The 18,369-nt window shown below is 41.9% G+C and overlaps 1 protein-coding gene and 1 non-coding gene across 2 annotated transcripts in view; one reads left to right on the top strand and one right to left on the bottom strand.

Moving 5' to 3' along the window:
• LOC126457780 (nose resistant to fluoxetine protein 6-like) overlaps nucleotides 1–18,369 on the bottom strand; it is a 338,758-nt gene that overhangs the window by 251,651 nt on the left and 68,738 nt on the right. The window contains exon 2 of the mRNA XM_050094366.1: nucleotides 743–886. Within this exon, the coding sequence (XP_049950323.1) occupies nucleotides 743–886 (144 nt within the window). The remainder of the gene's footprint in view (nucleotides 1–742; nucleotides 887–18,369) is intronic.
• Nucleotides 7,142–7,222, top strand: Trnaa-cgc (transfer RNA alanine (anticodon CGC)). Its single transcript has one exon. It is a non-coding gene; the product is annotated as a tRNA-Ala (tRNA).

Below are 18,369 nucleotides of genomic sequence, written 5' to 3'. Positions count from 1 at the left end.
GTAGCAATCCACTAACAAAAGGTGTTGCTTAATGTGAACTCAGTAAACAAACATCGATAAACAACCAACGCCTAATTATTTACGCTCTAACTCGGTTGTTTACATCAGAGGTGAACACCCATGCTTAGCCACACACTTACATGACCCTACCTCGTCACGTCATGATATCCGCGGGCAATGAGGCGTCATTTTTGTCATAAATATTAGGCACCTAATTAGCGATGAATGGGCTCAAAGAAAGTTAAACGAAACCTAAAGGGCCCATTAACGTTTCTGAAATTAAGTTAAAAGTTAATACGTTATTCGAAAAGTTAACATCGTCGATTAACGATTAACAGATTAATCATCTTGTGCCCAGCTACGTTGTACATCAGAAAAATATCTTGTGTTTTTAAAATATTGTGATCAAAGACAGTGCAGGTCAGTTGGTACGTTTCTCCCACGTGTCAGTTACAACCTTGGAGCACAGGATGCCAGCTGTAATTTCGTAACAGACAACCGGACCACATGGAAGAGAAGTATTTTGGTCCTGGAGAGCTGACCTTTACGTAAATTCGCGTAACGTCTGGATTTCCGTAAATCTGTACTGGCAATATACAAGGTCGCCACGTTCGCGAATGCAGCCCACACAGGTTTGGCCGAGCGCAGTAACAAAGCCGGCAGCACCGGGACCAGGTGGCGTGTTTCGGCGAAGGCCGGCGACACCTGTGTCTGTCTGCCTCAGCGCTCTGTATGTACTCACTCTGGACGGCCCACAGCGTGAAGTTGCGCAGCGCCTGCAGGAAGGCGGTGCTGTGGTCGCCGCAGGCTGTGCCCGCCTCGAGGCGCGCCGCCGCCAGCGCCACCAGCCGCACCACGTCCGGCAGCCCGGCCGCCGCAGCCAGCTCTGCAACACCGGCGCACACACGTCTCACACCTCACACAAACCTCCGTCCAATCCGTCCTTTCTAAAACGACACAATGACGTTCTATGAACTACACGTGTGATTTCGTAAATATCACTGATCAAACAACTTCAAGCAGCCACACCTTTTGAATGAGTGATGTAGTGAGTGGTTATAGTTAAGGCGCAGTTATTCACAGAGGTCCAGCGTGGGCTGTAATTATCGCATGGCAGCGAATCTTGGCAGATATTCTGATGCTAGAAAACAAATTTGTTGTTTCCGTTCGTGAGTGATTAGTAATGGGATGTGGGCAGAAAATGTCAAACAAGTGAAAAAGGCATAATGTTGATTTTATTATTATATGTGTGGTGTCACAGGGCTTAGGCCTGTCCCACCCCTCATTAAATCGACCAAGATTTATACGAATAATTGTAAGAACAGTTATTATTATTATGTTCTTTAAGTTTGTTTTTGGGTTTTCAGAAATACTGTGGGAACAAAGTTTATTTATGTCGCAGATAACATGGAAGACGTTGCCCAACGATCACCACGAAAGTTCGACGTAGCGGCAAGTGGGCAAGGAATAAAACGAATGCTGCAAACTACCGCGAGCCATGGAAGAGCCTGAGCCGCGAGGGCGTCGAGCTTCCAAAGTCGTTGTTGGACAACGTCAAAGGAAGAGATATTCTGCTTTCTCTTTGTAAACAGATCGATCGAATCTTGAAAGGTTCATGTAAAACGTATAGGCGGGTGACACATTAGGTGGGACCCGATGCCTGTAATACTTCCACAGTTATTAAAAAGTTGTTAAACGGCAAAACCAATAGTTCATCATTTATATAGATAAAAAGTATTAAAGATAGAGGAAGGTAAGAGTTGCGGCGTCAGAACGAAAAGTGATACATCGCTCAGCAACGAAAAAGGACGTAAACAGCGGGCGTTACGTGGTGAAAACAAATCAACTGATAAAATAGTAAGTCTGTAATTAAGCATAAATTCACGTAACACTGCATATGCTACCAACACAATTTGTCGTGACGAGACTTTGACAAGATGTTCTACAGCGCCAGATTTTTACCTCGTGCTCAAATTTGGAACTAATTTTTTTCAGCTTAAATCGGTTCCACATCAACGCATTACAATGTCTACCTAGTTTCGCTGCCATACAATTATTATGACCCGCGCTGGACCTACTCGAGTAGCAAAAAAAAAAAAAAAAAAAAAAAAAAAGCGGTATTTCACTATCGGTAGTTTCGGCAGTGCTCACAGGTGTGAATAGGCTATTAAGGAACCATCAGTTTAACAAGTCATGGTTGCACAATATTGACACTAATTATTCACAGAAGGATGCAAAAATTGGGAGGAACCTGTCTTGGAGAAGACCAGTTTTTGGTTCAGGAGAAATATAGCAACTAGCAAGACAACTGACCACACGTCTTATCTTAGAAGATAGGTGCAGAAAGACAAACCTACATTTAAACAGAATAGCACTCATACGTTTAGAGAAAGCTTTTGACAATGTTGACTGGAATACATGCACTGAAGTTTTGAAGGTAGCAGAGATACAAAAATACAGGCAGCGAGTGGTAATTCACAACTTGTACAGAAAACAGACCACATTTTAAGTGCCCAAAGACATTAGGAGTCGCAATAGTTGCGAAGGGAGTGAGTTAATGCTGTAGCCTACTCCAGGCTGTCAAGGAAAGCAAGGAGAAATTTGAAAAGAATTAAAATTCAAGGAAGGAAGAAACAAAAACTTTGAGGTTCGCCGAGGAAACTGTAATTCTGTCGGAGAAGGTAAATAACTAGGAAGAGCAGTTGTATGGAATGGGTAATGTTATGCCAGAGCCAAGGTAGCCCCTGAGGGCCGGCAACCCATGTTACACCACAGAAAACGATGTTGTCTGTGTCCAAGGCGTACCAAAAGCGCCATGGTAAACACTGGATATTTACATACAAGATAATAGAAACAGACATCCCGAGCACTACTCCCTGAAGTGGGAGCTCTACGCCAAAACCTGATTCGCTGGGGATAGCCATTTAGGGGCTAGAACCAGCCCCAAAGTTCAGTTCACTCTGGATGCCAACCTCATGTACTTCGACCGCTGAAGATTACGTGTTTGTCTCTGAATCGGACTTTTATTCGTTTGTTGTTCAGTCATCAACTTTGTGAACTTACATTAATAACAGTTGTGTTTGTGAAAAATTGCGAATTGTCAGTCACAACAGGTAGTGACTCGAAAAAAGATTATAACATGAGCATCAATTAAACTAGGACAAGGGCAGTAGAATGTAGACGGGTTAAATCAGACGAAGCTGAGTGAATTAGATTAGGAAACGACACACTGAAAGTAATACATGGCTTTAGCTGTACAGGCAGCAAAGCAACTGACGATGACCAAAGCAAAGGCCATACAAAATGCAGACTCGCAACAGTAAGAAAAGCAATTTGAAAAAGGAGACTTTGTTAACACCTTATAAAAAATTAAGTGCTTACAAGTCTTTCCATAAAGAATTTGTCTGGATTGTGCCGTGGGGTTAAACCCCCTTCCACAGCCCTTAGGTGGGGCTGCTTGCCCTCAAGCGTTAGAACAGCTGCGAGACCACTCAGCTGAGCGGGTTCCAGGTCTCTGACAGGTACAGCTTTAACGTACTCAGCAAATATGCGTGGGTGGTACCGAGAGTGTAGCCGAACTGGAGGGAGCGGGGGTAGTCTTAGGTGGCCCTTTGGCTTTTATTCACCCACATGTCGCCGTTGCACACGTCCGTGGTCATGCCACAGCAGGGCGCGAAACAGGAGGGTCGAGAAAGCATTGACATCCTTTGCTGCTTCGGGTTAGTTCAAATTTCGTCGAATGGTTTTTAACAGTCCCTAGTGGTCCCACCCTGTACACCACAGCAAAAATTGCGGTTACACTACACTCCGAAGGGATTAAATCATGTTCAGTGCCCGCATCTCGTGGTCGTGCGGTAGCGTTCTCGCTTCCCACGCCCGGGTTCCCGGGTTCGATTCCCGGCGGGGTCAGGGATTTTCTCTGCCTCGTGATGGCTGGGTGTTGTGTGATGTCCTTAGGTTAGTTAGGTTTAAGTAGTTCTAAGTTCTAGGGGACTGATGACCTAAGATGTTAAGTCCCATAGTGCTCAGAGCCATTTGAACCATGTTCAGTGCAGCCCTACGATGTCCTTAGAGGAGGGTTGAATCGTCCACATTACGACATATCAGTAATTTTCTCCTTTTCTTTTTTGTTTTAGTAATACTATTTTATTTTAGAGCAGATACAGTAATCTGACTATAAATGTCTTATTTGTGATATATAAAAAAGCCCTTTATATGAGAAACACAGTCATAATGTGTAAAATCTGGAGTAAACAGTTCAGAAAACGTTATCGTTGTAAAACAATGTCCGTCTTTGACATACTTTACTTTTTGCTTCTCACTTCACATTTATTCCTCCTAGCTGAGATCTCTTAAGACTTAGGTATCAATCTTAAGTTTCGTTCAATAAGAATAATACTCATTTTATTTAAACCTTGTCTCATGCTATTTTATTTTGTACAACTAATAGCTTTGGTACATATTGGCATGTTTTACAGTAGAGGTGTCAGTGAGTTTGATTGTATGAAGGCGAATAATCGGCTTGCATGACGTCTGTTTAGTCACCATTAAGACTATCTCACTGAGATCGCTACGAATTGTGGTAGTTATTCAGAACCTGCTTGCTTTTAATTTTCGAAGTCCTATTCGCTAGTGCGGACAACATTGGCACACTTAAGAGATTCGAAGCTGACACGGTCGCGAAAATAAGAAACCAAAGCAGTTGTTGCCGAAGTACGTAATATTTACTGCAAATTAATATTTCCATTCGTCGTCAGCTTGACTCTCCAGTTATGACTAGTAAAATAGATGATTAATATGCTGTTTATGTAATTTTATTTCAAAATATGTACGTTTAATGACTGCTTCTTCTTCATGTACGATGTCGAAAAACCAGTTCATGATTTTTTGAAGGACTAAAAACCATTCGTATAAATGAAAATAATGTATGCCTCAAAACCGTCAGAATCAAATGAACAGCTATAAAACAGAAAGATATCAAACAAAACTGGTAAATTCCTACATAGATATAATTGTTAACGACTACAACACGAGGTAAGGCACTATGTCATTCATTCCTCACAATTCTGCTTTCTGGAGCAAGAAAATTGTTTATTTGAGGCTTCTAAATTAAAATAAAAAGTAGTCGTTTGAAAACTTTGCAGTTCTATGTAACTGTTGTGTTGTTATTGTGGTCTTCAGTCCTGAGACTGGTTTGATGCAGCTCTCTATGCTAATCTATCCTGTGCAAGCTCCTCCATCTCCCAGTACCTACTGCAACCTACATCCTTCTGAATCTGCTTAGTGTATTCATCTCTTGGTCTCCCTCTACGATTTTTACCCTCCACGCTGCCCTCCAATGCTAAATTTGTGATCCCTTGATGCATCAGGACATGTCCTACCAACCGATCCCTTCTTCTAGTCCAGTTGTGCCACAAACTTCTCTTCTTCCCAATCCTATTCAATACCTCCTCATTAGTTACGTGATCTACCCACCTAATCTTCAACATTCTTCTGTAGCACCACATTTCGAAAGCTTCTGTTCTCATCTTGTCTAAACTATTTATTGTCCATGTTTCACTTCCATACATGGCTACACTCCATATAAATACTTTCAGAAACGGCTTCCTGACACTTAAATCTGTACTCGATGTTAACAAATTTCTCTTCTTCAGAAACGCTTTCCTTTCCATTGCCAGTCTACATTTTATTTCCTCTCTACTTCGACCATCATCAATTATTTTGCTCCCCAAATAGCAAAACTCCTTTACTACTTTAAGTGTCTCATTTCCTAATCTAAGTCCCTCAGCATCACCCGACTTAATTCGACTACATACCATTATCCTCGTTTTGCTTTTGTTGATGCTCATCTTATATCCTCCTTTCAAGACACTGTCCATTCCGTTCAACTGCTTTTCCAAATCCTTTGCTGTCTCTGACAGAATTACAATGTCATCGGCGAACCTCAAATTTTTTATTTCTTCTCCATGGATTTTAATACCTACTCCGAATTTTTCTTTTGTTCCCTTTACTGCTTGCTCAATATACAGATTGAATAACATCGGGGTTAGGCTACAACCCTGTCTCACTCCCTTCCCAACCACTGCTTCCCTTTCATGTCCCTCGACTCTTATAACTGCCATCCGGTTTCTGTACAAATTGTAAATAGCCTTTCGCTCCCTGTATTTTACCCCTGCCACCTTCAGAATTTGAAAGAGAGTATTCCAGTCAACATTGTCAAAACCTTTCTCTAAGTCTACAAATGCTAGAAATGTAGGTTTGCCTTTCCTTAATCTTTCTTCTAAGATAAGTCTTAAGGTCAGTATTGCCTCGCATGTTTCAACATTTCTACGGAATCCAAACTGATCTTCCCCGAGGTCGGCTTCTACCAGTTTTTCCATTCGTCTGTAAAGAATTCGCGTTAGTATTTTGCAGCTGTGACTTATTAAACTGATAGTTCGGTAATTTTCACATCTGTCAACACCTGCTTTCTTTGGGATTGGAATTATTATATTCTTCTTGAAGTCTGAGGGTGTTTCGTCTGTCGCGTACATCTTGCTCACCAGATGGTAGAGTTTGTCAGGACTGGCTCTCCCAAGGCCGTCAGTAGTTCTAATGGAATGTTGTCTACTCCCGGGGCCTTGTTTCGACTCAGGTCTTTCAGAGCTCTGTCAAACTCTTCACGCAGTATCGTATCTCCCATTTAATCTTCATCTACCTCATCTTCCATTTCCATAATATTGTCCTCAAGTACATCGCCCTTGTATAGACCCTCTATATACTCCTTCCACCTTTCTGCTTTCCCCTCTTTGCTTAGAACTGGGTTTCCATCTGAGCTCTTGATATTCATACTAGAGGCTCTCTTTTCTCCAAAGGTCTCTTTAATTTTCCTGTAGGCTGTATCTATCTTACCCCTAGTGAGATAAGCCTCTACATCCTTACAGTTGTCCTCTAGCCATCCCTGCTTAGCCATTTTGCACTTCCTGTCGATCTCATTTTTGAGAGGTTTGTATTCCTTTTTGCCTGCTTCATTTATTGCATTTTTATATTTTCTCCTTTCATCAATTAAATTCAATATTTCTTCTGTTACCCAAGGATTTCTACTAGCCCTCGTCTTTTTACCTACTTGATCCTCTGCTGCCTTCACTACTTCATCCCTCAGGGCTACCGAGCGAGGTGGCGCAGTGGTTAGCACACTGGACTCGCATTCGGGAGGACGACGGTTCAATCCCGTCTCTAGCCATCCTGATTTAGGTTTTTCGTGATTTCCCTAAATCGTTTCAGGCATATGCAGGGATGGTTCCTTTGAAAGGGCACGGCCGATTTCCTTCCCAATCCTTCCCTAACCCGAGCTTGCGCTCCGTCTCTAATGACCCCGTTGTCGACGGGACGTTAAACACTACCCACCACCACCCTCAGGGATACCCATTCGTCTTCTACTGTATTTCATTCCCCCATTCCTGTCAATTGTTCCCTTATGCTGTCCCTGAAACTCTGTACAACCTCTGGTTTAGTCAATTTGTCCAGGTCCCATCTCCTTAATTTCCCATCTTTTTGCAGTTTCTTCAGTTTTAATCTACAGTTCATAACCAATAGATTGTGGTCAGAGTCGACATCTGCCCCAGGATTCTTCCATGTTTACAACCTTCTTTTATGATTCTTGAACCAAGTGTTAGCTATGATTAAGTTATGCTCTGTGCAAAATTCTAACAGATGGCTTCCTCTTTCATTTCTTAGCCACAATCCATATTCACCCGCTATGTTTCCCTCTCTCCCTTCTCCTACTACCGAATTCCAGTCACCCATGACTATTAAATTTTCGTCTCCCTTCACTACTTGAATAATTTCTTTTATCTCATCATACATTTCTTCAATTTCTTCGTCATCTGCAGAGCTAGTTGGCATATAAACTTGTACTACTGTAGTAGGCATGAGCTTCGTGTCTATCTTGGCCACTACAATACGTTCACTATGCTGTTTGTAGTAGCTTACCCGCACTCCTATTTTTTGATTCATTATTAAACCTACTCCTGCATTACCCCTATTTGATTTTGTATTTATAACCCTGTATTCACCTGACCAGAAGTCTTGTTCCTCCTGCCACCGAACTTCACTAATTCCCACTATATCTAACTTTAACCTATCCATTTCCCTTTTTAAATTTTCTAACCTACCTGCTCGATTAAGGGATCTGACATTCCACGCTCCGATCCGTAGAATGCCAGTTTTCTTTCTCCTGATAACGACGTCCTCTTGAGTAGTCCCCGCCCGGAGATCCGAATGGGGGACTATTTTACCTTCGGAATATTTTACCCAAGAGGACGCCATCATTATTTAACCATACAGTAAAGCTGCATGGCCTCGGGAAAAATTACGGCTGTAGTTTCCCCTTGCTTTCAGCCGTTCGCAGTACCACAACAGCAAGGCCGTTACATGGCCAGATCAGTCAATCATCCAGACTGTTGCTCCTGCAACTACTGAAAAGGCTGCTGCCCCTCTTCAGGAACCACACGTTTGTCTGGCCTCTCAACAGATACCCCTCCGTTGTGGTTGCACCTACGGTACGGCTATCTGTATCGTTGAGGCACGCAAGCCTCCCCACCAACGGCAAGGTCCATGGTCCATGGGGGGAGGGTAATTGTTGTAAGCCTTGGAAAAAGAGCTACAAGAAGGCTTATAAGCATAACTAGACGTGCGCAGCTGGTAGCAGCGATTAGCATTTGTTTTCAAAAGAAAGCCAGCTTAGCTGAGATGATGCACTGTGCGCAAATATCATCTCTGAGTTGTTCATCCGCGCACTGCATTACGATAAGTAACAGATTGTACAAACTGTATTGCCCGTTAATACGGTAATAACCCGTCAGCAACTTAGAATAATGGCTTAAAGACATATGTTAGTCTTTTTACCTGTTTATGACTGCCTTAACAAATATGATTTAATAATGGTGTAACAACTTTTAGCACTGTATTTGATATTGGCGAAAAAGCCGAAATCTAGATAGTACAAAAGATAAATATAATAACATACAGTCAAATAGCGGTTTGCTCTGTCACAAAAATGAGTCTAATTAAATACCAGAATTCGCCTCTGAAAATTTAAATAAGTCGATAGCTGGACGACTGAAATTGCGTGGCGGACTGCAGACGAGAATCTTGCTGTGGATGTTAGTGCTGGAACTTAAACTGTCGCCACAAAACCATATGACAAGGAATATGGGGTCAGAGCTATCTTTTGCTGTCATTCCGGTAGACAACAGTCTACTCAGATACAAACGGTTTCAGATGTCCACCTTTACGACAAGCAGCAATGATGGCAGTGACAAAACGTACAACAGTTGTCATGCGAGTTATTTCTCGCAGCTTCATGTAAAGTTTTGTTGCTGCGCAACCTCACAAGACGGAGACGTCGCGCTGACGCAAGGGCTGACGCGACCGCTGTGATACACTCGGCACGCAGTGCGCTGTCCGCCTTGCACCAATAAAATAAAACTGACGGAAACCCAAAGGGTTACCGTCCTCCCCAAAAAATGGTTCAAATGGCTCTGAGCACTATGGGACTTAACAGCTGCGGTCATCAGTCCCATAGAACGTAGAACTACTTAAACCTAACCAACCTAAGGACATCACACACATCCATGCCCGAGGCAGGATTCGAACCTGCGACCGTAGCAGCCGCGCGGTTCCGGACTGAGCGCCTAGAGCGGCGAGACCACCGTCCTCCCCATTATGACTCAATACACTGAGCATGACATGTTACACATTCTATGGCGCGTTACTAAAACAACGGATCACCAGAATGGGTAGAGGCAATTTAATTCTAATTCTGTTACTTGTTGCCATACCCCACACCCAAAAAGATTAGTTTTCTTCACAGAGATCTTAAAAAATACTTTCAGCCAGTACAACATTAGAAAATAAACTACGGGCCCAGAAATTATAATCCTTTATATGAGGTTATATTTATTTCTTGTTCGGTTACGCACCTCTGATGCTTTCAAATAATGGCTGAACTGAGGCAAAATAATTCAACAGGTATTGTCTTACTTTTATGAAGTTAATAACGTCCTAGGTTGTCTCTGAGATGCTTTACCTATGTTCTACTAAACGAATGTCCTCCCCTGGTAGCTGAGTGGTCAGCGCGACGTAATGTCATACCTAACGGACCGGGTTCGATTCCCGGCTGGATTGGAGATTTTTCCCCGCTCAGGGATTGCGTGCTGTGTTGTCCTTTTCATCATCATTTCATCCTCATCGACACCCAAGTCGCCGCCCTGGCATCAACTCTTAAGGACTTGCACCTCTACCCGACAAGAGGCCCTAGCCACGCGTCATTACCATTTACTAAATGAATATTATTTTGTAAGTAACTAGAAACAATTGATGGCTAGTTGCTGTTATTCACTAGGTACATACTTGTGGTGAGAAAGTACAGATATACGACCACTGTAATTTTTAGAATAAGTTTGTAAAAGGGAACCGGTGTCAAACGACACGGCCAAACAAGTATTTAGGTGCACATTGGACGAGAGGGATAAATGGATCGACCTGCCATAAGGAATGGAATTTAATAAAATGAACATATAAACGGGTGTATAAAAGTTTTTACGCAATGAGTATGTAATAAAACAGATACAGTCTCGTGTACAATAGGTAAAGTTATCTATGTTACCTAAAATATAAACAGTAGCAGTCTCAGAGGTCTGAATGAATAACTGTGGGTAAAAAACGACCATAATGATCTACAGACGATTTTTGAAAATGAGGTGGACTGGTAAGGTAAGGAATGACGAGGTTCTGCGCAGAATTGGAGAGGAAAGGAATATGTGGAAAACACTGACAAGGGGAAGGGAAAGGATGATAGGACCTCAGTTAAAACGACAGGGAATAATTTCCATGGTACTACAGTGACCTGTAGAGGGCAAAAACTATAGAGAAAGTTAGGGGTTGGAATATGTACGGCATATAACTGAGGACGTCAATTGCAAGTGCTACTCTGTGATGAAGAGGTTGGCACAGTAGAGTAATTCGTGGAAGGTCGCATCAAATTAGTCAGAAAACTGATGACTAAAAAAAAAAAAAATCTAAGTATAACTGTGACAACAGACAGAATAAATATGAATACTCCAGTCTTGATCAAAAACTTTCAAGCATTGTTCATTTCTACACTACAGATACAAGCAAGCTTCCTGGCACGTAATAATAAAACTACGGAACCAAGTACATTAACAGAATGCGATCTTGTAGTGATGTGATGATCTCTTTCTCTAATGTATAAGTAACTTCCTCACGTCAATGTGTGGAAGGTGTAAAAGCATCTGTAAAGAACCCTGACAATAAACTACTTCTATTAGTAATGTATCTAGAAACTAAAGACATTTTAGTCCTTAAAGTCGCTGAGAATGAGATGTACCCTTCCTAGAAAAATAAAACCATATAATTCTATGCTAAAAACTTAAAATGACCATATCTTAATGAACATCTTGACCTCAAAATGATCTGATGAAATAATTTAGAGGTACCCTGGTTGGGTAATCTAATCTTCAGCCCTATATATAGAAGGTGATAAGAAACTTTTCAATTAGTATTAATTAATAAATAATATTATAATGATTAGTATGCTACACAGATGCTTCTGACTAAATTTTGAAGAACGCGAGGAATTTTGAATAGCACAACATAACTAGACTAGGCCTACTTTCCTCATTTCCATGAAATTTTGTAAATATGCATGTACCTATTTGTAGCAGTACGTTAGTAGTCTCACATGAAATAGTTATTAGGACATCATTTGATATGCGGATAAGGAAAGGAACAAAATTGTGGCTTTAAAATGAAGGGTGAGGGTAACCAGATAAATAAGAAATGTCGTCGTCGGCTGCTACTGTATACGAATTTTCATTTCTCTACTGTATTTCCATTATTTCATCGCAGTTCAGGTATGGAGATGCCTATGATAGCTTAGGAGACCTATCCTGACATGAAACATGCGGCCACATGCAGTCCATATAATCTCAGAGTGTGCCTGTCCTCGAGAAGTTTGCATCTGTGACTTTTTTTTTAATTTCGTACCTCTGACGTTAGTGTGCATAATGTAAGACAGCATCTGCAGCAGTTGTGTGCCAATGTTTACGATCTTCTGATGCAGCGCACCTAGTACTTGGACCAATATTTAGATTCCTTAGGTTCTTCTTGAACTGGTCGTTACAGCCCTTCAGAGGAACGCCAAGGGGTGGGGATGGAGGGGGGGGGGGTTCTGCTCTGTGGAGAAAGTCTGTTGTTTTTCATCCGCTGGACATGCCCAATCCATCTGAGATGGTGACCAATAACAGTATCTTCTATACTATACATCTCTGCCTTTGCAAGAACTGTAGTGTTTGATACGAAGTTATCCCATTTGATGTTCGTAATACATCTAAGCTTCTGTTGCTTGAAGCGTTCTAATTTCTTAAGATAAAGGCGACATAGCGCCCAGGTTTCGCAACCATTGTCATCCATGTGTTATTGGGTGACACTTATAAACCTCTTACACTGCTGTCTGGACTGATCAAATAGTCCTCCGTCAAATCTGTATTTCAGCTCTACTTATGCATTGTTTACAGACATTCTCATAATGTATATCTGCTAGATACAGAGCAAACAACCCTGGCGCGAAGACACAGCTTTGTTTTAATCCATTAGTAATAGGGAATTTGTCAGATGTTTCACTCTGGTATAGTACTTGCCTAGACATGTCATGGTGGAAAGCTTGAATCAGTTGAACAAAGTGTTCATGGTAGCCAAAAAGTATGAAGGTCTTCCACATAGCCTCTCTGGGCACTGTATCAAAAGCCTTTTCTAGGTCATAGAACACAAATAGTAAAGGCTTGTATTGTTCCCGGTTCTTCTCCTGCAGTTATCATCCACAGAAGATCATATCAAGTTCCTCTGAAAGGGCAAAGCCGCCCTGAGACTCAGGAACTACAGTCTCGGAAAGAGTCTGGAGGCAATTCTAGCAAAAATTTTTCCAGTCAAGGAGAGCAATGTTATGCCACGGTAATCACCACATATGCTTCGGTCGCCTTTTTTAATTGTGGTGTTCCTCATGTCATCTCGTATCTCGCGGGTTTTTAGCATTAGAAGAAACAGGGAGAAGAGTCTGGTTCTTAGAGGCAAGCCACCACTTTGATTGATCTACAGGGGTACTCTGTCAGGTCCAGGTGCCTTTCTCGTTTTCATACTGTCTAGAGTCTTGCTGAATTCATGAAACGTCTGTAGGACTGCCATACAAAATTGTGTTGGACGTTGCGGGACCTGTTCGAGAAAGTTGTCAGCAGCAACAGAACTACGGTTTAACAGTGAACGGAAATACTTTTTCTATCGATTTAAGATATCCTGACTGTCAATGAAGATAGTTGTGCTGTCGGCGGCTTTCAGGATTCCTGATGACGAACGAACAGGTCCATACATTTCTTTTATTCCAGCATAAAAACTCCGCAAGCCCTGGCACCTGACAGACTTTGAAGTTCTTTGATTTTTTTGTTGTCAGTTGTTCTTGATTGTTCTTGTTTCAGTTTGACGTTTATGCTTGAGCCCTTGAAAGTGTGTTTACTTCTGGGACTTGAGCAAGAACTAGGGAAGCATCCCCCTTAACACTTATGAGATTCTTAATCACTGTATTGTTGTCATCAATACATTCATTTTACTTACTTGCATCAAAACCAATGACATTCTCTGCAATCTTCTTGATGGTATTTTTTTTTTAAAGTGAGCCATTCCTGTTGAAGATCTGTAGTGTTGACTGGGGTATTGCTAAGTCTATCCAAAAGTGTCTTGCAAGAGAGAGCGAACAGTTTCGTTCTGCAAGCCGTTGATGATGAATTTTCTCCTGGAAGATTTGAGAAGTAGGATCGTGGTTTACGATGGACGAGGATTATCATATTGCTAACCAGCAGTTGTGTTCGGTCCAGCAATCACCGATGTTTCGCGCTGTTTCTGTGATCGGGAATTCTTTCTTGTCACGCTGCCGAGCGATGACATAACCAATTACATGCCACTGTTTGGAGCGTGGATGTATCCATGTGGTCTTATAACTATTAGGTAAACGGAAATGTGTATTCCCAATAAAAAGCTCATGTTCAGCACAGACACCTAGAAGCAGCGGCCCATTTGCACTGCAGTTTCCAACACTTTGATTACCTATGATGTTTCCTCTCTCTTCCTACTCCAGCATTGAAGTCGCCTAGTAACAAGAGGTTAACTGCGGTTGATATCTTGACGGGAACATTGCTCAATTGATGGTAGAACCGATTCTTTGAATACTCCTCACTGCTTAAAGTGGGAGCATAGGCAGACACGAGAGTGACAAAGCTATCTCCAGCGAGGGGAATTCTAAGAGTCATAATTCTGTCATAGACAGCAGAAAGGGTTAATCCATGTTTTTTTACTAGTTTTGTTTTACTGCAAATCCTACACAGTCGGTGCATGGTTCTCCTGCATCCATTCTTTTCCGAAAGATGGTGTACCCTGAGATAGCCTGACTGCCGCGTCCTTCACTTGATAATCTGGTTTCACTTAAAGGTGTAACGTATATACCTAATCTCGCGGGTGACGAGAGCTGTTCTACTTCCTCGTCTGTTGCCATTTAAGTCTAGCAGAGTCCTGAAATTCCATGTTCCAGCAGAAACGGACGTATTGGTTTTTCCTTTTTTTCGTCCACATATTAGTAATGACCCTCAGGGTGCGGAATCCCTGCGAGGCACAAGTGTGACTACAGATGTTTAGCCCACCTTTTCTAGGGCTTTCCCCATTCAGGGTGGGTAGTTGTTATCCCAAATGGGTTTGCCCAGTCGCAGATGCAGGACCGGATCCCTGAGTAGTCACATGAATTCTCAGGAAGGCGACCATCACACATGTGCCGGCAATGTGCAGGTCTAGACTAGTAGTTTCCAGCCACACTCGAGCCTGCTACCGCCAGCCTTGTCTCATTACCACTAGGTTCTAAGGAAAATGGCAGGAGAAATTTCCATTCGCGTGACTTTATTTAAGGTGGGTCTCAACTTGCGAGGAAGTAACTTACTCCCTACGACTCTGGAACCAGTCATCATGGAACATGGGTGTGGTGAAGGTGAACTGCAACGAACTGCCGCGGGTTCAAGGGCAGTTGAGCAGCGCCTTTGCAGCCATTTCATCCGGCATGACTTCTTCCGCCTACACGACCGTTAAGATATGTACACCTCTAGTAATGTGACAGACTTATATCCATGAATGCATGAGTAAATGTGAGGTGCTGTACAATCCAATGTCCAAGCCACAAATAAATAAATTTTACTTCTATTTTATCTTTCCATAAGTTTGACAACGTTAACTGGAATACTCTCTTTCAAATTCTGAAGGTGGCAGGGGTAAAATACAGGGAGCGAAAGGCTATTTACAATTTGTACAGAAACCAGATGGCATTTATAAGAGTCGAGGGGCATGAAAGGGAAGCAGTGGTTGGGAAAGGAGTGAGACAGGGTTGTAGCCTCTCCCCGATGTTATTCAATCTGTATATTGAGCAAGCAGTAAAGGAAACAAAAGAAAAATTCGGAGTAGGTATTAAAATTCATGGAGAAGAAGTAAAAACTTTGAGGTTCGCCGATGACATTGTAATTCTGTCAGAGACAGCAAAGGACTTGGAAGAGCAGTTGAACGGAATGGACAGTGTCTTGAAAGGAGGATATAAGATGAACATCAACAAAAGCAAAACGAGGATAATGTATTGTAGTCAAATTAAATCGGGTGATGCTGAGGGGATTAGATTAGGAAATGAGACACTTAAAGTAGTAAAGGAGTTTTACTATTTAGGGAGTAAAATAACTGATGATGGTCGAAGCAGAGAGGATATAAAATGTAGACTGGCAATGGCAAGGAAAGCGTTTCTCAAGAAGAGAAATTTGTTAACATCGAGTATAGATTTAAGTGTCAGGAAGTCGTTTCTGAAAGTATTTGTATGGAGTGTAGCCATGTATGGAAGTGAAACATGGACGATAACCAGTTTGGACAAGAAGAGAATAGAAGCTTTCGAAATGTGGTGCTACAGAAGAATGCTGAAGATAAGGTGGGTAGATCACGTAACTAATGAGGAGGTATTGAATAGGATTGGGGAGAAGAGAAGTTTGTGGCACAACTTGACTAGAAGAAGGGATCGGTTGGTAGGACATGTTTTGAGGCATCGAGGGATCACAAATTTAGCATTGGAGGGTAGCGTGGAGGGTAAAAATCGTAGAGGGAGACCAAGAGATGAATACACTAAGCAGATTCAGAAGGATGCAGGTTGCAGTAGGTACTGGGAGATGAAGAAGCTTGCACAGGATAGAGTAGCATGGAGAGCTACATCAAACCAGTCTCAGGACTGAAGACCACAAGAACAACAACAACAAATTCCGCAGTTAGAATTTTTCATTCGTTGCCTCCCTTGGGGCTGACATTTTATCTTTTCTTTTTTGCACACGTTGGTGCTTATAATGATTTTGTTCGAGTGCTGGCAACTTATTGTATTCTCTTTTCAATTAATGAATGAGTGATGTACGGTCTCCTTAAGTACATCACAGGAAAAGAAAGTTGTAAATGTATAAAATTTTGTAAAATGTATAAAATTTTGTAACATTATGTAAAAGCAGCGGATGGCTAAATGGTACTCAACTAGTTGTGAGCGAGGCCTAAACACGTAAAAACGTTCTATAAGTAAGGCAAGAATAAGCTTGTTTGATTCAGTCTTGGCAGATAATTATGTTATGTGCATCTAAGACTGCTTATAACTGGTGGTGATAGTAACTCTCACCAGAGACCACTCAATGGCCGACCGCCTTCTCTTAACGACCAGAGCAGGGAGAGTTGTCAGTACTACCAGATTTGCAACGCTACATAAAATAAAGGCAGAAATCGATATCGGACGTACGATGAACGAATCCTTTAGGACAAAGCGGCGAAATCTGACAATGGCAGCGGACGACCGACACGAACGCCTTTGCTAACAGCAAGACAGCGTCTACTCCGGCACTTCTTGGACTCGTGATCAGATCGATTCAACCCTAGACGACTGGAAAACCGTAGCCTGGTCAGATGATTTCCGATTTCATTTGGTACGAGCTGATGGTAGAGTTCGACTGTGGTGCAGACCCCACGAATCGGGGACCCAGCTTGCTAACATGGCACTGTAGAAATTGGTCGTGGCTCCACAATGGTGTGGGCTGTGTTTACATGGAACGGACTGTTCCTATCGTCCAACTGAACCGATCATTGACTGGAAATAGATACGTTCGGCTACTTGGAGACAATCTGCAGCCATTCATGGATTTCATGTTCCCAAACAACGAAGGAAGTTTTATGGATAACAATGTGCTATGTCATCGGGTAACAGTTGTTCGCGATTAGTTTGAAGAGCGTTCTGGACAGTTGGAACGAATGATTTGACATGAATCCCATCGAACATTTATGGACATAATCGAGAGGTCAGTTCGTGTCCAAAATCCTGCTCCAGCAACCCTTTTGCAATTATGGACGGCTATAGAGACAGCATGGCTCAGTATTTCTCGAGGGGATTTTCAACGACATTTTGAATTCATGTCACGTCGCGTTGTTGCATTACGCCCGGCTAATAGGAAGCCCGACACGATATTAGGAGGTATCCGATGAGTTTTGTCACCTCATTGTATAACCAAATTTAATGTATTTCAACGATGACGTCGTTTACAGAAGTCTTATCATTCTTAACACGTAAGTAACACGATTTCAATAAATTTTAAATTCTAATAAATTAATTTTTTTATCTTATGTTGTATTGGCATAATGTTACCTACTTTTTGATCCGTTGTATTTTATGCATTATTTATATAACGCATAAAAGTTATCTATTACAGAATCATGATTTCAGCCTTTGGCCATTTTCTAGTACAACACTGAAAAAATTATATACATACTTATAAAATATATATGTATTTGAAAACGACCAAATGCCGAAATCATGATTCTGTAATTCACTGTTGTACTTGAAAACAGCCAAGATCGAAATCATGATTATGTAATAGTCAAATAGAAGGCGGAACTTCCATTCAAACATCTGCTAGAAGAGTCAACCAATATATTGTGCTTCCTACACACACCAAAAAAAGGCTGCATCACCTCGGTTCCGAGAGTTCCGGAACGTGCACAGAAAATTGCAATAGAGGTCAACATAAACATCATTTCCGCCCTTTTTATTGTTCATCAAAACCACACATTGCATGTTTCACCGCCTTACAGCGAGACCATCAGAGGTGGTGGTCCAGACTGCTGTACACATCGATACCTCTAATACCCAGTAGCACGTCCCCTTGCATTGATGCATGCCTGTATTTGTGGTGTCATACTATCCACATGTTCATCAAGGCACTG

This window comes from Schistocerca serialis, chromosome 2 (genome assembly GCF_023864345.2).
Source record: "Schistocerca serialis cubense isolate TAMUIC-IGC-003099 chromosome 2, iqSchSeri2.2, whole genome shotgun sequence".
In the NCBI taxonomy this organism is placed as follows: Eukaryota; Metazoa; Arthropoda; class Insecta; order Orthoptera; family Acrididae; genus Schistocerca; species Schistocerca serialis.
The sequence above is the reverse complement of the archived record's forward strand: the minus strand, read 5'-3'. Positions and strand labels throughout refer to the sequence as shown.